The sequence below is a fragment of the Eumetopias jubatus genome, unplaced genomic scaffold, assembly GCF_037043125.1.
Source record: "Eumetopias jubatus isolate StellerSeaLion01/CBP00866 unplaced genomic scaffold, mEumJub1_p1.0 scaffold_13, whole genome shotgun sequence".
NCBI classification, from domain to species: Eukaryota; Metazoa; Chordata; class Mammalia; order Carnivora; family Otariidae; genus Eumetopias; species Eumetopias jubatus.
The window spans coordinates 10012066-10038332 of NW_028274819.1; the positions used below are offsets into that span (position 1 = coordinate 10012066).

The 26267-nt window shown below is 62.7% G+C and overlaps 1 protein-coding gene across 2 annotated transcripts; it reads right to left on the reverse strand.

The window, feature by feature from the left end:
• Window positions 1-909: 909 nt before the first annotated feature.
• DAGLA (diacylglycerol lipase alpha) lies at window positions 910-24778 on the reverse strand. 2 transcript variants are annotated; one of them, XM_088017454.1, is made up of 20 exons: window positions 24656-24778; window positions 24046-24257; window positions 22538-22639; window positions 21995-22133; window positions 18354-18437; window positions 17379-17410; window positions 16186-16331; window positions 15624-15701; window positions 13665-13789; window positions 10710-10863; window positions 10234-10317; window positions 10050-10127; window positions 9060-9140; window positions 8047-8189; window positions 7653-7721; window positions 7230-7302; window positions 5820-6016; window positions 4964-5093; window positions 4274-4458; window positions 910-2911 (listed from the first exon to the last, which is right to left on the reverse strand). In XM_088017454.1, the coding sequence occupies exons 1-20, from the start codon at window positions 24748-24750 to the stop codon at window positions 1933-1935; spliced, it is 3186 nt and encodes a 1061-aa protein (XP_087873580.1). In that variant the 5' UTR covers window positions 24751-24778; the 3' UTR covers window positions 910-1932. The 2 variants fall into 2 exon arrangements, with proteins under 2 accessions (XP_087873580.1, XP_027974041.1); XM_028118240.2 differs by lacking the exon at window positions 17379-17410 and having other exon boundaries at window positions 16186-16320; window positions 18350-18437.
• Window positions 24779-26267: the final 1489 nt, after the last annotated feature.

A 26267-nucleotide genomic window follows, 5' to 3' on the forward strand; every position in this document is an offset into this window, starting at 1 on the left:
TTTTAAACTCTTAAGAGCCACTGATTCCATCTTGCTTCTGCCGGGCCCAGGCTCTGCCAGCAGCGGGCCCCTCAGCAGGGGCGTCCTGGAGTCTTGTTGGGGGGGGGTGCTTGTCAGAGAGGGAGGTAGGCCCAGCTCCCCACTCTCTGTCTCCATCTGTCAGGGTGGGCAGGGGTCCCAGAGCAGCATCCGGGCCAGTCCCAGCTGTGTGGGCCGGAGGTCAGGACACAGGCCCCAGATACCAGTGATCATGAGATTGGGGGGGGGCGGGTTTCTTGGTCAGGGGAGTCTAGCAGCCCCGGAGAGGCCATGGAGGGGCCAGCGTGTGGGGGGGGGTCTGCCTCCAAGACGAAGGCACAAGCGGGCGGTCAGCGCCTGGGCACACAGCAGTTTTCCAGACCCGGGGTCAGGGCAGCAGGAAGGACACGGGGGATGGCGACATCTGAAACTGAGCTCGCCCTATGCATCCCTCCCGCACAGGCCCCCATCCTAGTCTAGGTTCTCGGTGGGCTGGGAGGGACAGCAAGCAGGCAGGGCAGGTCGGGTGGGCTGGGAGCCCCAGCAGCCCCTTCCCTCCGGAGCGGCGCACACTCATGCACATGCACAAACACGACCCACGCCAGCATGCACACCTTCCCCGGCCAGCTTTCCCGGGCCGGGCCGGGGTGGGGGGCGTTCTCCGACTCCCCCTTGCTTCCCCAACCCAGCAGGGAAGGAACCCCCCAAACGTGGGCTGTGGAGGCCTCCAGCTGAACGGGGAAGGCCCCAGAGCCCCTAGCCCTCCTTCTCCCTCTTTAGCCCGGTCCCACAATGCACCACTCTTGGCTCCAGGTCCTGCCAACAGGACATCGAGGGTGGGGGGGGGGGGGGAAGAAAGCCCTGCTGCTAGGACAGAGCTCAGGCCGGTGAGGAGGGGGCGCTGAGGGGAACGGAGGTGTGTTTGGTTTCAGATCCCAGGGCCTGAGGCTGCCTAGGCGTGGGGGCGAGGTGATATAAAGGGGTTACATGGGGCCCTCAGAGGAAGGGGGATTTGGGTGCCCTCCTTCTTCCCAGGGCACTGACCCTGCAGCCAGGGGTGGTTACACCTGTGACTTCTGCCCTTTGAGTGGCCAGGATCCCCGGGGGTAGAAGGCAAGCCGGGAAGTAATGGGCAGATGGGGCAGGCCAGGGTACCTCGGACCCGTTGCCAGAGGGATCATCATGAGGGGCACCAAGCAGAGAAGGGGTAGTCTCGACCCCACTCTCCTCCAGGCCCCCTGCAGGCCCCGTGGCTGCCTTGGGCTCTGTGGAGACGGGCCCCCTCCCCTCCCTGCTCGAACCCATGATGGGGCAGGGTGGGGTGGGGGTGCTTGCAAGCCCAGGACACATCCTGAGCCCAGCCCAGCAGCATCTGTAAACATACACAGCACTGCGGGCCATCTTGGTGTGGGGTCACCCCAGGGGGCTGGCCAGCAGGCACCAGATCTGGGGGGTGGCCAGGGCAGATGCCAGCCTGGACCACAGATGTGAGTATGTGGGGAGAGAGCCGCTCTCCATCTCGGCCCCGGAAGAGCAGCCGGAGGGCAGTGATGGGGAGTTGCCAGACCCACGGGCCCCTGTCCTGTGGGGCACAGTGAGGCTGGGAGGGCGGAGTGCTGCCCTGCCCACCTGACAGGCTGCCCCAGGCTCCTCCCTGCTTCACACTCCTCCCCCATCTAGAGGACCTGGATCCCGCCCCGCCCCAGTGGCCCTAAGCTGAGGTAGGGCTGCAGACCCCCAGCTCAGCAGCAGTGCCCCATGCCTGAGGCTAAACTGGCCCCTGCGGCGGGGTGGGGGGGGGGGACTCTCCTCAAAGCGGTTTGGCCCTGGGGGCAGCCACCAGGAGCCCGAGGGGCCACCTGCTCTCCCCCCTCCCCCCGACCCGGGCCTCAGCCGGCAGTCACTCTTGGGGTGCTAGCGTGCCGAGATGACCAGGTCGTCCTGCTTGGCGGGGCTGGCCCCGTGGCCGGTGGGGGTAGAAGTCCGGATCTTGTCCACTGCCAGGCACTCCTGGCTGCTGAGACCCGTGGGTGTCAGGTCCATGAGCTCGCCCGAGGAGCTGAGCGGGAAGGAGGGCGAGAGCGAGATGCCCGAGGAGGGGTCCGCTGAGCCGGCGAAGCGCCTCGGGGGCTTGGGCACCAGGTTGGGCTCAAACTGGGCGCGGAGCAGGATCTCTTGCTGGCTGGGGGACTTGGGGCCCTCGGCATAGTCGCTGGTGGGGCTCTCGGGCACCACCATGCAGTAGAGGTCCTGGAAGGAGCTGCTCTTACTGTCGAGGTTGAAGAGGCTGTCGATGAACTCCGCAAACTCCAGCACCTGAGGGCTGGGCGAGTCCCCCAGGCGCCCGTTGTGCAGGGCCAGCTCTGCTCCGGCGGCCACCCCGCCGCCGCCGCCGCCGCCGCCGCCACCGCCGCCGCCCTCCTCCTCGTCCTCGGTGGCGGCCGCACTGGGGGGCCGCTCGGGAGTGATGCCCCCGCTGCCCGGGGCCGCCTCCAGGGGCTGTGTGTCCTGGGAGTGTTTGGACAGGCTGTCGGCCCCCAGCAGCTCGGTGCGCGAGCTCAGGGACGGGTTCTCCTCGGGGATGGCGGGGTCGATGTAGAAGAGGTGGCCCTCGTCCCGCTCCAGCACGGCGTGGAGGCTGGGTGAGCCCCGGATGCTGCGGAAGCCCGACGAGCGGCGGGAGTCGAAGCTGTAGAGGGACTCGGTGTCGGACAGGCTCTCCATGGTGGCCAGGGGCGCCCGCCGGGCCTGCAGCTCGGCCGCCAGCCGCTCCTGGGTGGAAAGCAGCAGCAGCTCCACGGGGTCCTGGCGGGCCACTGCCACCGCCGCCGCTGGCGTCAGCAGCCGCCCCTCTGAAAAGCCCTCCAGGCTCATCTCAGACTGGGACTTGCTCCTACAGAGGGCAGGGCAGGGGGCGCGAGACTCAGGAGGGGCAGGGACACCAGGGTGCGGGGGGCTCCCCCTCCTGGGCTGCAGGGAACTTGGGGAAGGGGGGAGGGGAGAGTTAATTTAGCGGTTGCTCAACAGGGTGGGGCAGGGAGGCTTATTTTGAAAAAAACAACTCACAAGAACCCAAGACAGAAGGCAAAAGGGGCTGATGTTGTGGGTGGGGGCACCGAAGGCCTAAGGCCCCGCTGGGAGCCCTGGGGTGCCCAGAGCGCTGCCCCAGTCACTCGTGAGGCAATGGTGGGAGGGGAGAGTGGGGAGGGGGAGGGAGAAAGGGAGAGAGCACTGCCCACAGCTGCCCCCACTGGTTCTCTCGCACCCTCAGGGCCAGGGCCCCTTCTGCATGGGGGGGGCGGCAGCGGCAGGGACCACACACTGGGGTTCCTCCCCCCTCTGCCATGGGTTAGACCCTCTGCTGGACGGACAGGGGAGAGGCGGGAGCGCGGGGGGGGGGAGGGGGCCCAGCAGTTCCTCTGCGCAGATGTGGTCAATGCAGCGGCCACAGGCAATGCACAAATGGTGGGGAGAGATGTCCAGGTGTCCCCACCAAGGGCCTGGAAGCGGCGACCACCCTTCCGCGCAGCCTCCTGGCCAGATCTGTGACCTGGCCCCGAAGGGTCCCAGAAGGGCAGGAAGATTCCTCCCCCCGCCAAAAGGAGCCACCCTTTCAGAGCCAACCCCTGTAAGAGTGTGTGTGAATACTGAGCGTGTGCGGGACTGGGGGCACGCACGCAAGGCCCTGTTATGTGTGCAGTGTGCATACCAGGCTGGCTGCACGTGTCTACGTGTCCGGACACAGGTGCACTCACACACTCACGTGCACGGGGGCCCATCCTCACAGCCCTTTTGTATGTGCGGCTCGGCCTCTGTCTTGTTGTGCACCCTGTACGGGAGTATGTCTGTGTGGGGCCCTCCGTGCACTTAGAGCTACTGCTCGTGAGCACGTATGTGTACGCGCTACGAATACTTGTGTGCGTGTGTGTAAGCGCACGGGTCTCCATCTGTGTGGGCTAAACGGCTCTCAGTGAATCTATGTGCTTGTGGCCCCGGGTCTGTGCATCCCTAGGTGACCACCATCCCATGTGGGCTTTAGTGATGGCAAGCTAGGGGGGCCAGGGGAGCAGGCCAGGAGATCCTGGAGAGAGGGGCAAGTTCGAGCCTTCTGCGCAAGCGTGCAGAGCTTCGTGAACACCCGGAGGCCCAGTGCGTGCATGGGATACACATGTGCACAAGCATTCACGCTCCGGAACGCACCTGTGGCGCCACACGTACCCAACGCGGCGGGGTGGGGCTGCGCGGCAGGACTCACCTGACGCTGTTCCGGTGGTCCGCGGTGGGCAGCTCCAGGGCGAGGCCAGTGGGCATGGGTGGCCCCGTTGGCAGCGGCTGCTGTTGGAAGATGAGCTCGGGAGTCAGGTCCACCTCAGTGGGGCTCACCATGACCTTAGCAGCAGAGAGCAGGGCCGTCTTCCCCTTGTTGTAGTTCTCCAGCACCTGGGGACAGGTCGGGCAAGCTGGTGGCGGTGGTGGAGGGGTGACAATCACATGTGGGGGCGGGGCAGCAGGCCAAGCCTCTCAGGCCAGAGCCTCATGGGGTCGGCCGGGCCCCACTCCTGCCCCCCACCTCCAGCCCAGGTCCCTGCTCCACCAGCACGGCCTGGGACTGGCCCTGCAATCATGCCTTGTCCTGCAGATGAACCAAGCTGACGTTCTCCTTCCCTATGGGCAGCCTTTCCGCGGCCAGGTGATGGCTGAGGGTGCCCCTGCTCGGCTGTGCATCTGTCATGGGCCAGGTCCCTGGGAGTCTCCCAGACCCCTCCCCGCCATGGGGCCCACATAGCAATGTGGACAGCAGAGGTGTGGGGACCAAAAGACGAGTTCCGGCTCACTTCTCTGAGCGTCCGCACCCTTGCCTGTCCTACGGGGATGGAGACCTGGCCAACAGGGCACTGCAGGGCTCTGATGAGGCGTCACTGCCCAGGCTGCTCCGGGGGCTCACCTTGTTGAGCCCCTCCATGACCACATAGGGGAGGTGCTCATGTAGCATGGCCGGCGAGATGATCACTTCGTTGAAGGCCTTGTTGTCGCCCCAGATGGCAAAGTACGTGGGCTCCTCCTGCTCACAGCAGCTGGGGGAGCATAGGGGCCGGAGGGGAAGATGAGGGTGGGTGGCAGCCTGGCTCCGGTCCCCAGGTCCCTGGGCTCCCTGCTCCGGCCTCACCCGAAGCCCTTACCCTCCCCCTCCCCCGGCCAGGAACGTTGATGCCAAAGGGGCCTAAGCCACAGTCCCTACATAGCCTACTACCTGCTCGTGGCCTGGGCCACACCTGCTCGGCCCTGGGCAAGGCCCGGCTCACAAGCCTTTTGTCACTGGGACAGAGGGTTCAGGCCCCACCCTCTGAAAGAGCACGAAGTGGGAGAAGTCTATGTACTGCTGGCCCACTCATCTCTCCCGCCCCCGCCCCACCCCTGCTCACAACCGCTGCCCACTAATTCCAGAGGGGATGCCACACAACTGAGGCGGGAGCTGGCCAGGGCCTCAGGGTGACCCCCCAGGGCATCCGCTTTTAAATGGACCGTAAGTGGGGAGAGCTACCCTGGGGGACACCAGGGAAGGCCTGGCACTGGGAACAAAGGCTGGGACTGTCCAGAGAGGAGCCTGGGGTCCTGCTCTGGTCTTTTGTTCTACTTCCACGGCCCAAGGACAGTGCAACCCTGCCATGAGTGTCCTGGGCAATCCTCTCCCCGCCTCTGCCCACAGTCCCAGGGGGGTGGCTAAGCAAGGCCAGCCCCATCCCCCACGCCCCTGGGCACTGCCGCCTCCCAGCTGACCCAGGGCCACAGGCAGCACCTACCAGCACTGCTCTGCTGGGTGGTTGTGGACCACATGGATGATGCGGCCGGGTGGGTAGAGAGGGGTGCTGGCAGACAGGGCGATGGTCAGGTCGCTGGGGTGGGTCCAGAGCCGTGTGCTGGCAAGGGTGGCCACCTCAACCTCCTCAGGCAGCTCCGACTTGGGGATACATTTGGTGGCCCCCACGATAATTCGCCACTGTGCAGGGTTGGGGGGGGAGATGGGGACAGAGCTGACCAGGGCTGGCTGGTGGGCAGCGGCAGGAGGGGCCTCAGAGGTGACAGGGATGGCCTGTCCTGGATGGCCACGGGGCAGAGGGAAGAACAGTGCCCACCTGAAGAGGCAGTGGCTGAGGCATATGGTGGCCACAATGGCCAAAAAGATGCCAAGAACAGATGACATGACTGTTGAATTTCAGGGCTAGAACGGGGCTGGAAGACCAGTCAACTCCTCATCTAGAGGATGGGGAAAACAGCCCAGCAAAGGAAGGGACTTGCTCTGGGTCACGTCCCGCGTCAGAGACACAGCAGACACCGAAGTTCAGTCCAGCTGCATCTGCGAGGCCTGGACACGTCTGGGTTGACCCCAGCCACCTGACGAGCACACAGGCCTGGGTCCGATAGGAGCAGCTCTGCCTCCCAGAACCGGGCTCCTCCAGGCAGACATGGCCCCCTAAGGCTCTGCTGCCCTGCCCACCTCTGCCACCTGGTGCCTGGCCCAGGGCCCTGCCTGCCAGAAGGTCATGGGCACCAAGGCTGGGAACAGTCCAAACTGGGCAGGGATGAGTGGGGTGGGGCCGGGGGTCAGAGAAGACATGCTGGTCTGGGTTGGCCCCTTCCTGCCTGCCTCGGGGTACCTGGCCATGGCACCCACGCCCGCCTGGCACGCTGAAGCTGGCTCGGCACAGGAAGAGCCCCCAGTGCGCTCGGAGACCTGATGAGGGATGAGGCAGGGCTGAGCCTCTCCTTAGCCCCAGCGGAGCATCAGAACAAACTGCACCCAGACCCCCTCCGGCGGTGGCATCAGGACTCGGTGGAGTCTGGGGAACCGCAGCGGGCTCGGCAGAGGCCTTCCTGTCACGAACTCGAAGCACTTCGAGTTTGAGCCTTGGGCCTGCTTTTTCCTGACTTTAGGCAGCTCTGGGTGACAGGGCTGGCACTCAGGAGCCCCTGGTCCCAGTCCTGACAGCGTGTGTGAGCAAAAGCAAGTCCCTTACCCACTCTGGGCCTCGGTTTCCCCGCTCTGTACAAGGACAGGTCATAGGGGAGACAAGATGAGCGCGGAGGTGCTGAGAGTTTGACGGCCCGGTGTTCCCGTGACATCGGCCACATCGAGCCTGGCCTCACATGGCTGGGCCCTCTTGTGCTTTGTGCAAGCCCAGCATGCCAAGCAGGGGAGCGGGGGAACTCACTTTGGGCTTGGTGCTTCGCTGTAGGACGTCTAGGAGCTGTCTGCGGAAGCCTTCCAGCTGGGAGAGGCCGATCCTGGGGAAGGAAGCAAGCCGGATGTCAGCCTGGCCGGGCCAGGGACTGGGAGGGGTGTGGGGTGTGCGGGCGGAGGGGCAGGCCCGCCCACGGCAGCTACGGAAAGGAGAAGACCACGCCGTCGGTATCATGGGGTGGGAGGGGTGGGCAGGGGTGAGTCTGCAGCTCAGCAGGGCCTAGCCAGGGAAGGGAGGTCAGGCAGGGTGGGGCCACCTGTCCTCTCGCCCTGGGGACTCTGGGGGCTCTGGGATTCGCCGGGGAGATGGGAATCTGAGGGAGAGGCCCCAAGGGGGCAGGAATAGCTGGCCAGGATGGTGGTGAGAGGGAGCGACTTGTGACTTGCAACTCACCTGGGGACAAGATCTTTGCCCAGAACCACGGCCGTCACAAATTCCTTGGAGTACTCCATGGCGTCCTCACTGCAAAGGAAGCCAGGGGTTGCTGAGGCAGGGGTGGTGAGGGGGCCCTGTTCCAGCGTTCCTGGGGTTCGTGTTTTGGTTCAAGGCCCTGCGGGGAGCTCACAGGTGCCAGGCTGGGCTGCCTGCTCCTGGTCGCACCCTTCCTGCCCGTGAGGCTTTGCGGGGCGCAGATCCTGGGGTCTGCCTGGCATTTGACAGAGCACCCCTCCCTCCACTTACCAGGCCATTCCCAGGCCCCCATGTGACCAGAAGCCAGACTGCCCAGGCCAGCTCCTAGGCCTTTAGCCCCATCAACCCCAGGCAGCTCAGGCTCCGGGCTGCTCACCTCAGCAGGCCTCCTGGTGGGGAGTAGGCAAAGCACTTGAGGGTAGGGTACTGGGGGCGCAGCAGGAAGGAGAGAATGGCGGCGGTGCCTGCACCCAGGGAGTGGCCCACCACAATCAGGCCGTAGTGTTTTGTTCCTCGGCCCTGAAAACCAAGAGAAGTCTGAGAGCCCTGCCCCCTGGATTGTCCAGACTATAGCTGATACCGGGCAGGCAGAGGGGTCTTCCCAGAGTCCTGACACGGGGTCTGTGCTGTGTGGTCACTGTGGCAGCAGAAGAGCCAAGCTAGACTCGCACAGAGCAACTTCCTGGGGAGACTCTTCTAATAAACTCCTACTCACCTTTCAAAACCTTGTTCAGAGTACCTCCTTGGAGAAGCCCCTCCTGATTTTCCGGGAGAGGCTTACTCCCTCCTAGACCCTGCATCTGCACGCATGGGAGACCTTTACATGTGGTAATTACACTCTACTGTAATAGCGTACAGTTCTACGGAGATTGTCACCTGCCCGTTTCTGTGTCCCAGCTACTAGACTGGGGTCTCCTGAGGCCAAGGACTGCTTGGCTTTGGGAAGGGCGGTTGCAGCACCTTGGGGGCTGCCTGCCCGCGGAGCAGGGGATGGGTAGGACCCAGATTGCCCCAACCAGAGCAACACCCTTCCTATGGGCTCTGTAATTATTTTTCTTTGTGGCCTGCTCTATATTTTGAAGCCCCTGCCCAGAGCCATCTTTGTGCCCCCAGTGCTTGGCATGGAGCAGGTGCTCATGACTGGGGGTGCTGGGCAGGGAGGCCCAAGAAATGCTGGTACGAGAGAGGAAGGGGTCAGAGGCGGGGGAGGGACTGAGCAAGTGAGGAGGGGGCTGGGAGTCAGGCATCAAAGGGGAGTGTAGGAGCCTGGCTTGTGCCACCGCACAAGGTGTGGGGGGGCTCCCCCATGCACGCACCCTGCCCCCAGGGCTGTTTTGGGGGAGGCAGAGCCAGCACGGCCAGGGCTCAGTGCCAGGGAAAATGCCTCACCAGGTCTCGCCCAAAGGCCTGGGACAGGACCATCTCCTGCTCCAGCTTCTTCTTGATGTACTCAGCCGAGAGGACCATTCCCTGGGCAAGGAGGGACAGAGGTGGGTGTCACGGGGAGGGAGGTCTTTTATTTTTTATTTTATTTTTTTTAAAAGATTATTTATTTTGAGAGAGAGAGCGAGCGAGAGAGCATGCAGGGAGCAGGGGCAGAAGGAGAGGGAGAGAGAGTCTTAAGCAGACTCTGTGCTGAGTGTGCAGCTGGACACAGGGCTTGGTCTCACGACCCTGAGATCATGACTTGAGCTGAAACTAAGGATCAGACGCTTGAGGGCGCCTGGGTGGCTCAGTCAGTTAAGCGTCTGCCTTCGGCTCAGGTCGTGATCCCGGGGTCCTGGGATCGAGTCCCGCATCGGGCTCCCTGCTCAGTGGGGAGTCTGCTTCTCCGTCTCCCTCTGCCCCTCCCCCTGCTCACGTGCGTGCTCTCTCAAATAAATAAAATCTTAAAAAAAAAAAAAAACCCAAAGAATCAGACGCTTAACTGGCTGTACCACCTAGGCGCCCCGGGAGGGAAGTCTTTCAGAGACCAGCAAAACCATGACTGGAATCTCACCAATCCTGTCTCAACCATTTCCCCTTTGGCCCTCCTAACAACCTGGCTGTGGGGGCCGGTGGACACTTTATTACATCATTTCCATTTCACAGATGACAAAACTGAGGCTCAGAAGAGTTGTGTGTCTCACAGAAACCAATCTCTTCCCAGCTGCCTCTTCAGGCTCTTCTGGGGCAGGATCTGGGCCAGGCAGGACTGCGGGGGTCCCGGTGGGTGGGCCACAGTGGATCTTCTAGATGAATCCGTGGCTCCTCTGACCCATCTCTCCCTGGCGGCCCAGCAAGCAGGGAGACCCCCCCACCCCAAGAGCAGGACAGGTGTGTGTGCTGGCAAGGGAGGGGAGGGGAGAAGGGGCCTCGGGGGCCGGGGAGGAGCGGTACCTTGTGCCCCAGCCAGGCGCCGTGGTGCCCCTCCACGGGGAGGCGCTCGGCGTCACCGGTCAGGTCTGTCAGGGCATCCTTGTGGAGAGAGAAGACAGGTGAGGGCTGGGGTGAGGCCAGGAAGGGGGAGGCGGGCACCCCTCGGAGGCCGTGAGGGGTGGGCTGGGAGCCACACGGGGCATACCTTGGGGGAAAGGGTTCCCCGGATACTGATCACCACCTTCTTCTTGTCGTGGTCCACTGCCACATAGAAGGGGGTCTCATAGACCTAGGATAAGGGGGGCTCATGAGCCAAGTGGCCCTGGGATGGGGCCAGACTCGGGGAGCGACCTACGCAGGTCTCCTGACCAAGGAACCAGCTGCCTGGGCCCCCGCAAGGCCGCCGGGGCTCCCTGTAGGCTCCCCTCCAGCTCAGGCTGCCTGAGAGCTGCTGTCCTGCCTGCGGAGTCTACAGGGACCGCTGCCCTCTCCCCAGGGCCTCGCTGCTGGGTCCCCCATCCCTTCCCCCACAGCGCTGCGCCGAGAGGGCCCGGGGCTGGGTGCGGGGTCGGGGAACACTCCCTAGCCCCAGAGGGGGTGCGGGCCCGGCCGTGGCGGCGGGGGGACGGGGTAGGCTGGGGGTTGGGGGGCGCTGCACACGGGCCCGGCGTGGCCGCTCACCGCGTCGTGGCAGGAGGTGTACACGATGTCCACCGCGGTCATGTTCTCGTCCAGGAAGTGGCGCCGGATGGCGATAGCGTTGCAGCCGCAGCAGTTGTCCTCCTCGATGGTGACTCCTGGGGCGAAGCGGGGCCGCGCGGGGCACAGGCAGCACCTGGCAGGGGGGCGGGGGCTCAGAGACCCCGAGAGCACCTGTCCCTGCCAGCCTCTCTGGAACCCCCCCTCGAACGGTCCCAGAGCCCTCACCCTACTTGGCCTCCTGGCGGCAGGGGACCCGGGGGGCCTCTCCCGCTCCCCACAACGCTCTCCCCGCCTCACCCCTCCATCGCTCCTCCCTCACTGGCGGCCTCCCTGGGCCCATCCTCCGCCATAGCTGCGCCCTTCTCTTCTTGCTAGCTCCTCACCCGTCTCCGGCCTCTGAGCTACCGAACCGCCTGACCTGCTCCGGGCCCCCAGATGCCCCCCTCCCGCCTCCCCAGGCCCTGCTGGCCCGCCCCCGTGTGCTCCCTGAGTCCCCCTGCTCATTGCCCAGCGCCGTCCTTGGAGCTGGCCTCACGTCCCCTCCCCACCTCACGTCCCACAGCCCATCGGTCGCTCGGCACATCGGCTCGCCCTGCCTTCAACTTCGGAACGGACTCCAACCACTTTCCCTCGCGCCCACCCCTGCCACCATCATCTCTGCCTCGGAGCGTCATGGTGGCCTCCTGACGTGCCTCCCTCATCTACTCTTGCGCTCGATGTTCTCCATCGGCAGCCAGAGTGACCCCCTAAGACCTAAGTCGAGCCATGTCGCTTCACTCGAAACCCGACAGTGATGCCCTTCCTGTCCAGTGTAAGAGCCAGAGTCCTTGAGAGGGTCACCGGCGCTGCCCCATCTGGCCCGGTTCCCTGGCTTGCCGCCTCCGACCTCCCTCGGGCCCCACTGGCCCTCCTGCCCACCCTCGCATGCACTGGCCAGACTGCCCGACAGGACTCCTCACTTCCTACGCGCCTCTGCTCGAGTGTATGTCATGGTGAGGTCCGCCTTGGACACCCCCTCTAGCCCAGCCAGCCCCCTGCCAGTGTTCCCTGGCCGGACAACACCCCCCCTTTATTTCTCTCCCAAGCGTGCCGCTGGTCCTGGAGGCTCTGCGCCCTTCTCTGTGTACTGTCTGCCTCTCCCCCCGGCAACGGCTCCCCAGGGCCGGGGCTGCTCTGCCCCATGTGCAGCCACGTGCCCAGCACCAGACACACAGAGGCATCCCCCAAATGAACAGCTGAGCATCTGAGGGCCCCCCCACCCCCGGCCCCGCTGCTCAGGGTGCAGCGACTCCTCAGGCCGCCAGAGGGAGCCAGCAGCCAACAGATGGGACCCTGGAGCCGTGAGCCAGAACACCAGGCCCCATGGGCTCCCTGTCTCGAGAGGAGAGCTGAGATTTTATGAAGAGTCCCGAATTTCGGGGATGCTGAGCGGTTTGTCCTCACCCAAGCAGCGCCTAAGGGACTGTTACCTACTTCCCAATGAGGAGAGGCCTCGCTGGGAAAACTCAGCGTCCAGCCGAGTCTGGGAAGCCACGGGGCCTGCAGTGGGCGACCACCTCAAGGCACGTGGGGGGAGCCCTCCCCGACTGCAGGGCCAAGGGGGGGCCGACCCGGGTCTGGGGTCCAGACTCCTGTTCCCAGGCAGCTGCCTCCTCTCCGTAGCCTCAGCCGGCATGTGGCCACCACAGTGTGGCCTTCAGGGACAGACACCGGGGCTTTCTCCTCGCAGCCCCGAGAAGCTGACAAAGCAGCATCCCTCCTGTCTGCAGATCCCCCCGAGGGCCCAGCCTGCCAGCGACTCCCTGGCTTCTCAAATACCCCATGGGCAGGCTGGACAGGCATTGCCTGCACTGGCGATGTCCTCACCCTGCCAGTGAGTAACGGAGCAGAGCCCGTCAGAGCCCAGGGCTCGAGGCTCCTGGTCTGGTGCTCATTTGGAGAAGCTTCTCAGCAGTGGCAGGGACTCCCAAGGACGCTGGGAGGACAGCCAGCTGTGGGAGGGGGCATGGGGTGCCTGGTCCCACTCACTCGGTGAGTCACTGGAGGATGGGAGAACAGGGTCCCAAGGGCTACCCATCCTTCTGCAGAAAGGAAGGGCAGCGCAGGAGGGGTGTGGCTGCCCCAAGGGCAGGGGTGTCACAGACAGAAGGTCAGCCTTTCCAGACGAAGGAGCCAGGGACCTGTCCTCCTTCTGTCTGGGCCAGGCTGAGGGTGGAGACACCAACGGAGAAGGGCCCCTCCTGGAGCTGTGCCCTTCTCTGGCTCAGTTAGGAAAGCAGAGTCCACCCGGCGCCCAGGGGTGGCTTGTGGGCAGGTTTGGGCAGGTGCTTGCCCAATCCCTGTGAAGAGGGTCAAAGTCTTTCACTAAAGGGCCTTCTTGACACCCTTCCAGAGGCCTCCACAGCCTGGGCCTCTACTAGGAAAGTCCTTTCTTCCAGAAAGGCAGAGCACACGGGACAGGAGCAGGAGAAGAAAGACGTAGGCAGAGGGGAGCGGAGTGGTCGAGCGGGGCAGAGAGGGGCGGGAGGGGAAGGGAGCCAGCAGGGTCCGATGCTGGGCAACCCTCACTCGATCCTCTCAAACCAACCCCAGGAGGTAGGTACTGCCATCCCCACTTTACAGATAAGGAAACTGAGCCTTGCGGAGGTAGGCCGACTCGCCCATGGCTGCCAGCGACAACATCTGGATTCAAACCAAATACTGTGTGATTCCAGAGCCCACGCTCTTCCCCGCCTAAGGATAATGCAGACCTAGAGAGGCCGAGGCCCAGAGGCGGTGTGGAAGAGAAGTCATGCAGGCCACAGACCACGGGGGGCGGGGGGGCAGGCACAGTCTGTTCGGGGAGAGTCTCCCACAGGCTGGCCCAGCCTCAGGACCGCTGCTGGCTCACACACGCCGGCCGGCCGGCCGGAAGGACGAGACAGGGGTACTCACGAGCAGGACCGCGCCAGGCGGCAGAGGCCGCAGGCCGGCTTCCGCATCAGGTACATGGGCCACCCATAGGCGGCCAGGGCGAAGAGCATGTAGTAACAGACCTCTCTGTAGCGGAGCATCTCGTGCTGGAAGAAAGCAGGGGGAGGCGGTCACCTCTCACCGTTCCGGCCTACAGCCTCTCGGCCCAAGGGCTCCCCTTGGATGGAGGAGGCAGCGGCCCTCCTGGCCTCCCCGGGGACTGCGGGCCCACCGTGCTCCTGCCTTGGAGGAAGGACCGCTCCTCCAGATGATAATTGCATTTCCCTAATTATCTCCATGCAACCAGGGCACGAAGCCTCCTGGGGCCTCTCCTGATGCTCCAACCTCCAAATTAATGATTTGGGGACAGAAAACCACTCGGAGCACTGGATCGATTTCCTTGCCTGTTTTCCAGAGAAGGGAAGTGAGGGGGAGGCGTGAGTGGCCATCACCCGCCTCAGCAGTCAGGCCTGGGAAGGGAAGTTTAACCCTCAGAGGCCCTGGGCCCTGTCCTCCAGCTGGGGGTGTCCGGGCCTTGAGCAGCAGGGCTGGCCCTGTAGACGCTGGGTGACCTGACAAATCGGCAACACTCTCTCAGCCCGCAAGTTCTTTGTCTGCAAATATGGGGAGACTCCAGTTTGACTGGGCAAGTCACGGGCTCCCCACGGATGTCTGGAGCAGATTGGAATCTCTGCACAGAAAGGCACCAGTTTGAAACCCAGAGTCTGAGGCCGGTGGCTATTGTTATTATCAGCCCAATGGGCTGGAAGGAGACAGGAGACACAGGTGTCCCAGCGAAGCGGCTTCCAGTGTCCCGGGTGTGCCAGGTGCTGGAGGGCTCCTGCACTTAGGGGGAATTAGTCACCTTGTAAAAGTTAAAGAGGGTGATTAGTCATCTTCTGAAGTGAAATAGGTAGCACTTTAATAAGGGCCCAGAGGGGTGGAAGCATCCCCGGGCCAGCTCTGTCTGCTCTTTAGGAATGAGCTGGAGAAGGTAATTAACTTCTCTGTGTGTCGGAGCTCGGCTCCGGCTGGAGGGCGGGGCGCTGGCAGGCTCTGCCAAGTGGCAGGCAGAGACCCCAGCACCTCAAGGCCCTGCGGCCCGCCTCTGCCCCCTCCTCACGTGGCGGGAGAACCCGGGGCGATCCAGGTAAGCGAGGCCAGGCAGGGCACCTGCTGCGGGCGGGCCATTTTCAGAGGGGATACACGCAGCTACTTTGGGCAGTGGGGACAGATGGAGACTGGAGGCTTTTCTAGGGGATCTAGATACAAGGGAGGAATCCTTTCTAGTAGGTCCCGACTGCGGAACTGGACTCAGAATGACTCATTTCCTCTCCACTAGCGCTCTGGGGGGAAGGTACGCCCAGCATCATTACCCACGCAGGAACGGGCTCAGAAGGGATGGAGGACTTGCTCAAGGTCACAGCGACAGCAGCGGAGCTGAAGCACCCCTAATCGGTTTGCTCCTGAGGCCGCCAGCTGCAGTGTTGGCCCCGGGCAGCACAGGGCCCTTGTGGTGGTGAGGGGGCTCCCCTGGCCACAGGACCGGCCCCACCTTTACCTGTGAAACACTGGGGTTCTAGTACAGAGGCCTGAGAAGAGGTTCCATAAGCAGTGCGGTATGTCACGCTGCCTCTTAGAACAGGAGTAGCAACCGTGTAAGCCGCGCACGCCTGGGAAGCACCTTAGGATCTCACGAGGCCAGGACTGAACATTCTGAGTGTAGTGAAGCTGATTCCAGGGTTTTGACCATGGGACCAGCATGACGGGGGCGGTCCTCAGGAGGAAGGGGTGTGAACTGAGGAGGGAGGCTACGTGGAGAGCTGCGGGGGGACCCACAGAGGAGGAGGTGCCGCCCATGCTGTCGGGGCAGTGGGCAGGTGGCCTGCTCAGGCCGCCCCAGCAGAGGGCGAGGGACCCGGGGCAGGGGGTCTGACTCACCGAGTTCTTGAGGTCAAGATACTTGGTGTTTCTGGTCACTGGCATCCCAGACAGGAAGGTCAAAATGTCATTGTTCGCCTGTAAAACCAGGGTGTGAAGGTGGCTGTCCCAGGTCCAGGGGGTATGGCGGAGAAAGGGGGTCCAGCCCCCCAGGCTCTGACTCTGCCTGCTTCCCAAGGGCCTGAACACCCAAACGAGTGTGTGCTTTCTAGCTCTTCCACGACCCAGCCAGTTTCCCCAAATCGGAGGTCTCCTCACATGTCCATTGCTCCCTTGCCACCAAGAGCATCAAACACCGCCCCCGCTGCCCCGGGGACATTCCTGCCCAGGCTGAGGGTAACGTGCTTTGTAGGGAATGCTGGGAGGTCCCAGCTGAGATCGGGGTGCTGGGGGGGGTGGGATGGAGGTAAGTGCGGAGGGCCGAGGCACCGAGCATCATTATTCATGAGGGCGGCTGGCCTGGCAGAGGGAAGTCACTCAAGCCAGAGGCAGGAGGGGAGCTGGCATCAGGGGGTGACCAGAGGGACCCCGGGGAGGGGCCCGGAGGAGGGCAGGTGCTCACCTCGTCCAGCACGGCGTTGCGCTTGGCCCGCTGCCGCTGCCGGAGCAGCACCAGGCCAGCAATGATGTCGGATGGCACGATGTCGAGGTCTCGGAAAAACTCGGCAAAGAGGTAGGCGATTTCTGAGTAGGCGTCCTGTGGGGTCCGGGGGGGTGGGCGGGAGGCAGGGGCAGGGGAGCAGGAGAGAAGGTGAGAGACCAGGCATGAATCCCCCGGGACTGGGGCTCTGCTCCGGGCCCAGGGCCAGCTCGCCCCCAGTACCTGCTTGGCACCAGCCGGGCCCACCCCCGCCTGGCCCTCTGCAGCCATGACCCCGAGGGCCCTAGCCTGGGCTCTGGACCCCCGCAGACGTGGCCAGAGCTGTCTGTGACAGCCACCGAACCTTGTCCGGCCTCCACCTCCCGGCCCTCTCCTGTCCTCGGAGCTCCTACAGCACTCACCGTCACCGCCTACCACGCACAGATGCCAATGTGAGCCATTTCCCGTTCTTTCCCCAGCCACTAGGAATCAAGGCCTGCTCAGCCCGGCTTGTTTCTCCTCCGCCTTTCTCTCTAGCAGAGAAGCCCAAACTGAGCTCCTGACTGCTGCCTCCCCACACTGAGTTGCTTCCCACCTCTCAGCAGCTGTGACCTGGAAAGGCCTCCTAAGGGCCGAGCCTCGGGGCGGGGAGGGGGGGGCCAGGCCCCCCTCCCCCACCTGCCCACAGCTGCCGGCTCAGGGACCCTCACAATGTGCCTGGATAAGGGTGTGACGCCGGGCCAGTGGCCCCTCTGGCTTCCCCGCAAGCCTGGTCCTCGGGCCAGCCCGAGCCCAGGGCAGGAGGCAGGAGGTGCGCAGCCAACGGCCGCCCCGCCTGTCCCTGAGCCCGGCATCCTCCCTGCCTCGGTCCGCGTGGGAGTCGGGAACCTTTTCCCTAACCTGTTGGGGTGGGGGGGCTATGATGGGAGCAAACTCGTGGCAAGTGGTTTTCTCTCGCTGGGTTTCACCCTTGAGTGCCCGGCATTTGTAAGAGAACAAAAATCGGGGGTTGCAAACTCAAAGGCCTAATGAGGCCAAACGGCGCTAGCTACTACTCGGCTCCGGCTGACTGCCCTGCGAGGGGCCCACACTGCCAGACCTAGAGATACAAAACTGTACATGAATGCCCTGCTTCTTCACGTTAGCACTCAATTCAAATTTGAAGCCACCACAGCACAGAGGGATCAAAACGTGCTCTGGGCTGGACCTGATCCCCAGTGTTTGATGGGACCCAGATCCTGGGCCACCCCTCCCCGCAGTGCCCTAACATCAGCCCCATGTGCCCAGGAGGGGTGGGTGTGTCCCTCTAGACCCCCCAGAGAGGCCCATGGGGGTGATCCCCACCCACCAGGGAACCTCCGGGGAGTGGGGGGCTTTCTTATACCTGATTACTCACTCTACAGCTCACCAGGGGCTGCTGGAGGGAAGGAGCCACTCAGGCTTCCAGTGGCTTCCATGGAGGGCACTTGCTGTCTGGCTCAGGGAGGAGTGGTCTCCTGACCTCACTGGTTCTGCCACTAACTAGCTGTGGGACGTTGAGCAAGTCACACCACCTCTCTGGGCCTCAGCTGTCTGATCTGAAAAACGAGGGGTAGGGGATGGGGGGGACACTAGATGGTCTCTAAGGGCCCTGCCAGCGTGGGGGGTCTGTCTCGAGGACCCCAGGGGCCCTACTTCCCCCCCAGGGGCTGCCCTCTGCTGAGCCGGCCTTGCTTTGGCAGCACCGGGCCCCTCAGGCTGCTCTTCCGAGCACCAGGCCCAGAGGCTGGCTACAGGCGTCTGGGCTCGGCACCTGACAGCTGCGACGGATCTTCCAGAGCCCTTTGCAGCTGGTGACACGCTGCTTTTCTGTGCTTTCAGGTCACCCTGATTTTTTAGTGTCTCCTCTCCTAAACTACTGTAAGTTCCAAGGGGCTGGATGAAAGGTCTTGAAACCCTTCCGTCCCCGCGACAAGGCCAGGGATTGCCCGTTTCACATGCCGGAGGGAGTCGGCCAGTCAGTGGATACCAGGTCCTCACCTTGCTCCTGCTTAAAACCCAGGGCCCTTCTGGCAGCCCTGCCCCACCGGCTCTGCCGAGGAGTGGCGGCCCCTCAGTGGCTGGCGGCAGAGTGTGCGCCAGAGGGAAGCGATGTCCTGGTACTTACTGACTGGGAGTCCTTTGTCCGAGTGCAGCACAGGAACACCTTGAGCCGGCGCGACCAGCTGGTGGCCTGACCCTCCTCCAAGCGATGCCTGCAAGGGGACAGAGTTGGTATGTGTGAGGTCAGGGGGCGGGACCAGATGTGATGGGAACAGGGCAGCCTGTTCCCAGGATCCCACCACGGAGCTCTCCAGCAGGGGGTCTAGGAGAGAACAGGCCTGGGCCTGGCCAGGGTCCCATGGGGGGACACTGCTGGTCTAACATGGCCTACGGTTGGCCATGCTCCCAGCTTCTGGCAGACTGAACACCAGCATGCCCAGCGGACTTCAGAGGTGGGAGCCCAAACTGGGGGCCGCTCTGTGGCTCAGGTGTCCAACGGCTCAAACTAAGAACCCTGGGACACTGCAGCAGGGTGCTGGGCCTCTTAGCCAACTCACTGGAGCAGACCTGTTGGACAGACTTGCTTCCCCTTGGAAAGGATTTCAGATACCCAGCACTCTCTGTATTTGGGGGAAATTTAAGGGGCACATGAGGCTCTGCATCTCCCAACTCCTTGGATCTGTTACATTAGAGGGGGCAAGGGCCCCCACCCTTCATCTGCATGGCTGGCGCCTGTCCATTCCCACCCCCAGCCCCAGCCCCAATGTGTCTAGCTGCTCTGACAGGGAGTCAGGATATCCAGGAGGCCACACCCAAGGGCAGAGTGCTGGCTGATTATCCACAGAGGCCCTTCCAATGCTGGGTCCCAGAAATCGGTGTGGTTTTTTGTTTGTTCTGTTTTTAAAGATTTTATTTTTATTTGAGAGAGAGAGTGAGTGAGAGAGCACACGAGCAGGGGCAGAGGGAGAGGGAGAGGCAGAGGGAGAAGCGGACTCCCCTGCTGAACAGGGAGCCCGATGTGGGGCTCAATCCCAGGACCTTGAGATCATGACCTGAGCTGAAGGCAGACGCTTAACCGACTGAGCCACCCAGGTGCCCCGAAATCGGTGTGTTTTGAGCATAAGTTTAAGAGACCCAACATTAAATATGTAAGCTTCCAGACTGAGCAAGAAGAGGCTGGTTTGCTTTTGTGACACGTGCCCTCCCCTCCCTCCGGTCCCTGAAGATGCTAATGCTTGGGGGTCCGGAGGGGAAGGCACGGGTGACCCCGAATGATTGCAAGGCACTTAGCATCCATCAGGAGTGACAGGCCAGGCCCTCCTTCCCGAGCCCTCTGGCTTCCCTCTGCAGCGAAGCGCTGCTTCCTACAGCCCTAGTTCCATAAGGCAGTGGGCCACAAGGACAGAGAAGGCCACAGGGCTTTCCAGGACTAGGGGAGGGGTTAGGAGAGGGTAAGAAGGATACAAGGGAACTGCTGCTTCTGGAATCTACGAGCTCTAAGGGACTTGGGCCGCCTTACATCACAAAGCAACATGCCCCTGCCAGGGGCTTGATAGAGGGACAGCATGCTGGCCATCCGGGATCCCAGAGCATCACATTCCTTAACCCTTTCTAATCTAATGGGCTTTTAAACATTCAAAGCGTAGTTCCTGCTGGGCCTCTGGCTGATGGAGTGCTGACTGTACGCTTTGCTGCACTACCCCTTATGCCCACCAGGAGGCAGATGGAGCCAGGGAAAGGTTTGGCCTAATGCATCAGTTAGAGACCAGCACAGGCAGATTGTGAAGCTGGACGGCAAGTACATGGACCCAGCACCCCTCTGGGAGTGCAGACGCCCCTGCAAAGATCCAAGGTCAAGGCTCCCAGGGAGCAGTGCTGGGAAGAACCCATCTCCCCACCTCTACCAGATTTCATTGGCAGGAGAGAGGGCCCGGGGCTTAAACAGCTTCCTGACTTCCAAAGATGCTAAAATAACCTATCAGTGTGGCACGGGGTGGGGGGGTGGGGGGTTGTGTGCGTCCCCAAACCTGGAAGTGGATGAAGGGCAGGCAGGCTTGAAAATGTCCCTGTTAGAAAAACGGTTGGTTTCAGAGCTGAGGGAGGGCCAGTGGAGACCAGCCCGAGAGGTGGTCACATTAACCAAGCCACAGCCTAGGCCTGCCCTCCCGACCCCTGCAGAGAGCTGGAGAAGACGCAACAGGTCAGAGCCCATGAGCTCTGAGGCCTCTCACTTACCCCCACAGGACCCGAAACTGCAGGAAAACTTTCTAATTAAAACTTCAGCCCCCGACTGCAAAGGCGCTGGCTTCCCTGGGCCCCAAAGGCAATTACCCAGAGTCAGGGAGGGGAGATTTTTTTCCCCAGGGCCCCAGAAGCCTAGAAACCAGGTCAGGTGGGGGCGTATGCTCAGAATGAGCAAAATGGGACGGGTGGTGGTGGCCTGCTACGCCAGGAGGGAGAACAGACTCCGGGGCCTTGGCTCCAAGACCTGGTATTTTGGGCTGGGAGGTGGCCAGCCCAGGCGCGGGTGTGGCTCTGGCCGATCTGCCGAGCTGACGTGGAGGGCCTGAGAGGAGCTGAAAGCAGAGGCGCAGGAGGGTGGGGTGAGGAGAATTCCCACTGGGCCCGGGGGCCTGGGCAACCCGCTGGTCTGGCCGAGGGCTCCTGACTCCCCTGCCCTGGGGATGGAGTGCCAGATCTGCTCCCCGTCAACATGACCTGCGGCAAGTGACCTGCCCTCTCCAGAACTTGGACTCCTCATCTGTAGACTGGGTCTCCTAAGGGCACCAGGGCCGGCAAAAGGACTGAATGGGCTGATGGTAGAAAGGGCTCATGGCAGGGCCTAAGTCATAGTAGAAGCTCGGTGCCCCCCCCCCCGGAAGCCCCCCTCTCCCCCCGCCGATCTTTTTCTTTCACTAAACAGGAATTCCTGTGACCCTGGATTCTCTCATTTTCTTTACCGTGGCACAGCATTTCCCTTCTTTCGAAACACCGTGCAAAGCTTACCCCCTCCAGGAAGCCTTCCTTGATTAACCTTCTCCAGGCCCCTTGATCCTAGAGGGAGCCCAGCCTAGTGGTTAAGAGCAAGGGCCCTAGGGGCGCCTGGGTGGCTCAGTGGGTTAGGTGTCTGCCTTCGGCTCAGGTCATGATCCCAGGGTCCTGGGGTCGAGCCCTGCATCGGGCTCCCTGCTCAGCGGGGAGTCTGCTCCTCCCTCTCCTCCCCACTTGTGCTCTCTGTCGCTATCTCTGTCTCTCTCTCAAATAAATAAATAAAATCTTTAAAAAAAAAAAAAAAAAAGAGCAAGGGCCCTAAAGCCAGACCGCCTGGGCGGGAGCCGAGCCCCACCATATTCCACTCGGGCAAGTCCCAGCTCTGTCTGTGTTGCGGGGATGATGCTAACAGCCCCCTCAAGCAGCCCCACGTGCTTGGCTTGGCTCGGGCGTGCGTCCTGCTGTGATGACCGCATGGTTAACAGCACTGAAGATGGTGCCAATGGTCATGATGGCCGAACTGACTGAGCACGTACCAAACGTGTGAGCAGAGCATCAACCGCTCTGCACTTGTTTTATTGAAATCTCACGGCTGCAGTCTGAGCAGTCACGATTCCCACTTTACAGACCAGGAAACTGAGGCCGGGGGAGGCTAAGACTGTCACCAATGCCCATGGCTCCCACAAGCTGATATGTGGTTCGGGAGGCACGGGGGCCAGCTCTGCCCACCTGCCCGCAAATCTCCTGGGGGGGCTGCCCGCCCACCCGGCCCACTCACCGGAGGTTGTAGGTCCGGAGGTTGCGCTGCCGCCTCTTGGTGGCTCTCAGCTTGACAAAGGTGCGGCCCGTGGGGTCGAAGACGCAGAGGACAGTGATGCAGACACTGAGGATGACCACCCAGTTGCAGACGACCATCCCTGCAGGGCAGCAGTGGGAAGCAAGAGGTGGAGGTACTGGGGGGGCGGTCCTCCCTGGCTCACCTGCTCTGTGGAAAGGGGCCCTGGCGCCTCCCTATCATCATCTGCTTCTGGGGCCCAAGAGCAAGGCTCAGAAGCCCCTGACCCCAGCCTCTGGCCACCTGGTTGCCCCGTGCTGAGCCATGACCCCAAGGCCCAGCCTGGGTACAGAGCAGGCAGCTCTGGGCCCACCCCTCCACAGCAGGTTCCCTTGAGGGCAGGTGGCCGAGCACGGGAAGAAGCCCACAGCCTCAGCCACCATCCTGCCCGGTGTCCTCACAGCAACCGTCCCCCTTGGGAGGTGCCTGAGCTGCATCCTCTCTGAAAGACCCCGTCCCGGCCACCCCTGGGGCTGGCTGACATACCGAGGGTGACATTCTTGGCAGTGAGGTCGTTGCAGGAGGTATAGTACTGAGTGAGCCAGACGATGCCCACGATGGCATAGATGAACTCGATCACCAGGATGGCTGCGAGGAGAGCAGGGACCAGGCTGAAGGACGGCCACGGTCTGCCTGCCCGGGAAGGGCCCTGGAGCCTCCACCTGGCCCCTCTGCAGCAGGGGCACCAGACCCCCGCCCACCCCCTCCCCCCGGCACAGGCCTCGTGGCAGGTAGGGCCCAGGGAGCGCGGCTGTCCCACCACCGCTCTGTCCTGCTACGACGCACCCACCACCTGTTCTAGCGTAAGTGTCCTCAGGCCCCCCGACACCTCCCTGAGAGGGTGATCGCAGGGGCGGATGATGAAGAGGCATTTCTCTGTTCTTTCAGGATTTTAGACTTATGTCCATGAACTCTGCTATCAGACGTATCTTAGGCAAGTTACCTAATCTCCCTGGGCCTCCGCTTCCTCATCTGTAAAATGGGGTGACAACGTCTGCGTTACAGGACTGCGGAGAATTAGATGAGAGAGGGTTCATCTCACGGAGACTGCTATTTCCCAGAAGGAGGCTCCAGCACTCGGGGCAGGAGGAGGGAGGGGCCCCCGCAGGCAGCAGCTGCTGCTCAGGCCAGGGGGCTGGGGGCACGGGAAAGCCTTAGAGGACCCAGCTCCAGAGGCAGTGCCCGAGGCAGCTGAGAGGCCGGGCTTGGAGACAGACAAGCTGGGTTCAAATCTCAGCACACACACACACACACACACACACACACACACACACACACACACTCTCTCTCTATAGCCATGTGACCCTGAGGGAGCTAATTAACCTCCCCGGGGAGGGGGGCCCTCAGATTCCTCATCTGTAAAGGGAGACCAATAATGGCTCCTCCCGCAGCTAACAAGGGGAAGGGCTTAGCACAGCTCCTGGAAGCACGCTTGAGAAAGATGGGGAGGAGTGGCTGGAACCCAAGCCGGGAAAGAAGACACAGGCGGGCCCTCCAGGGAGCTGATCTGGACCCCTGAGGGGCTTCCTGGGAAGGGGGGCTCTCTTTGGGGGAGGATTTCAAAGTAGCAGAAGCTAGAGGTGCTTGGCCTAGAACAGGGGCCAACAAACTTCCCCTGTAAGGGCAGAGTAAATATTGTAGACTTCGCAGGTCATCTTCTCTGTCCTGACTACTCAGCTCTGCCGCACTGCGCACGAGCAGCCAGAGACAGTGAGTACATCAGTGAATGAGTGTGGCTGGGTTCCAATAAAACTTTATTTACAAAAACAGACAGCAGGCTGGATGTGGCCCTCGGGCTGCAGTTTGCCCACCCCTGGTCTAGAACGCAAGCCCAGTAAGTCTGCTGGTTCGCGGCTGGACCCTGGTGCTGGCCCAGGGTCTGGCCCATCGCATGTGCCCCACAAATGCTGGCCGACTCAATGATGGAGCCCAGGGAGGAGGGTGGAGGTGGGGGTGGTCTGGAGCAGCCCCCACCCACGGCAGGTGGCCCTTACCCAGGCGCACGTAGAGCACGTACTGCATGGATTCGCGGGGCTCTGTGTAGAGGATGCCCCCGCGCATGCTCAGCCAGATGATGGCCATCTCGGCGATCATGCAGCTCAGCAGGATGCCCAGGTAGCCGCGGCCGTGGTCCACTAGGTTGAGGGAGCAGGCCTCGTTTGGGTTGTAGACCAGGCCGAAGAGCACCACAGACAGGATCACAAACCTGCAGAGAGGCACACGTGAGAGGGGGCCGGGCAGTCTGGGCACCTCCCATGGACCCTGGCCAGCCGGGACTCAGCAGCTAGAGGGCTTCACTGCTTCGGGCTCAGGACCACTGTCCACCTGGCAGCTAGTGCCTCTGAGGACAGGGGCGGCCGGGGACAGGGAAGCGAGAGCAGGGAGCCCAGCTGCTGGCCGTGGGCGGGGAGTGGTGGCAGCCCTGCCCAGTGATGGTGCTGGGTCCAGGGGTGGCCAGGCAGGGTCTCTGGGCTCCACGTGGGCATCTCCCTAAGCGGTGGGTGCTCCAGACACCAACAACTCCTAGGAGCCGGGAGCATGACAGGGTCGGGACGGACGGCCAGAAAGCCTTCTTCCTTCTTGTGGCACGGCCCTAAGACTCACCAGGTGGTGTGCAGGAGGAAGAGGAAGATGGCTGGCAGGACAAGGTCGTCACTGCCCACAGACCAGCGCCGCCGGAACACCACAATCCCGGGCATGGCTGGCAGCTCTGCAGAGGCTCAGCGGGCCTGGTGCTCACCTCCTGAAAGACAGCGGAGGACCCTGTGGGCTGCCTGGGCTGCTGCGGCAGCCGGGGCCACCACACTCCTGGCCAGGTGTGCACAGCACACCAGCATCTCTCCCACGCCCCACGGCCCGGATGCTTCCCGGCCATTGGAAATGCTGATCCACGGCTGGGCAGGATCCACCTCCAACCCTATCCACCCTCTGCAGCCAGAGACAGGCTGCGGCCTTACCCCTGAGGATTCTCTTGTCCCCAAGACTGGCACCAGCCCTTTGGAATTGGCTCTCCCTAGGGTTACTGCAATAGTAACTGATCACTTCCATTAAAGACCCGGGCTCACCCCTGCCTCCCCCTACATGGGATGAGGGGAGCCCCAGGTCTCCTGCTGCCTTTTCTCAAGGAGACCTGGACCAGTGCATGTAGTCCTTGGGGGTGGGGTGGGGGCTTCCCAGACCAAGCACGAGCCTGTCCCTCAGCACAAACCAAACAAGACAGGTAGAAGGCTGAAGACCTTGGGGAGGCGGGGGAGGGCATGCATGGATCTAGCAAGTATGGAGGCAGGAGAGCACCCAGCACATAGCAGGTGCTCAGTAAATATGTGTTGAATGAGATCTTCAGTTTCTTGCTTTGCTGGACCCCTGGGAGTATGCTCTATGCCTCGATTTCACACTCACCAGACAGAGTGCCCAACCACAGCTATGCCTCTTGGTAGGGAGGGACAGAGCTGGGATCTGGGGTCAGGGGCATGACTGGGGCCACCCAGCCCCTCTGCTGGAAGGGTGGTGAGTGAGTCCTGCAGGGCATCCCATCCTCCTGGCAACCACACCTCCCATGCCCACCCTGAGCCATGCAGCCTCTGCTGCCCGGTTGAAAACTCTCTGAAGCTGAATTCAGATCAGCCACAGGCAAGCTCAGGGAGGAGGGCCCAGGAATCCAGGGCCCCCACGCCCTAGAGACCTAGGAGCAAGGGGAGCGCTGCAGGCCAGGAGGCTCCCCACACGGCGGGGGGGGGGGGTTGCTCTGGGAGATACTGGTGAGAGGCTCCAGGGTAGCCCTGCGCTGAACTGTGCAGAGGAACCCCTGCAGTGGGGGTGGATGCCCCGCTGCTGGGCAGCTGCCCCCAGGCCCAGAGGCTTACATGGCACCTGGTTCAGAGGCGGGCGGCAAGTCCTCCTCTCCCCGGTGATGGCTCCGGGGAAAGCGAGTGTCCTCGGAGACCAGCATCACTCGGGAAGCAAGTGACCAAGTATCCCCCGGCCGGTGGGCACGGCGCTCAGGTTGGACGAGGGGCCATGGGGCCGGCTGGCCAGCCGGCATGTCCGGGCTGGCCTGTCTCGGTCCCTCTCTCTCTGGTGCAGCCACTTCAGCAGCCAGGCTGCTCCCTGCGAGCTGGCGGCCTGGCGGGCTAGCCTGGCGGGGTCGTGCCTACTCCTCCCCCCCTCAGGAAGTGATGTCATCCCACTCTCTCCAAGGAGGAGTCAGAGCGCGGAT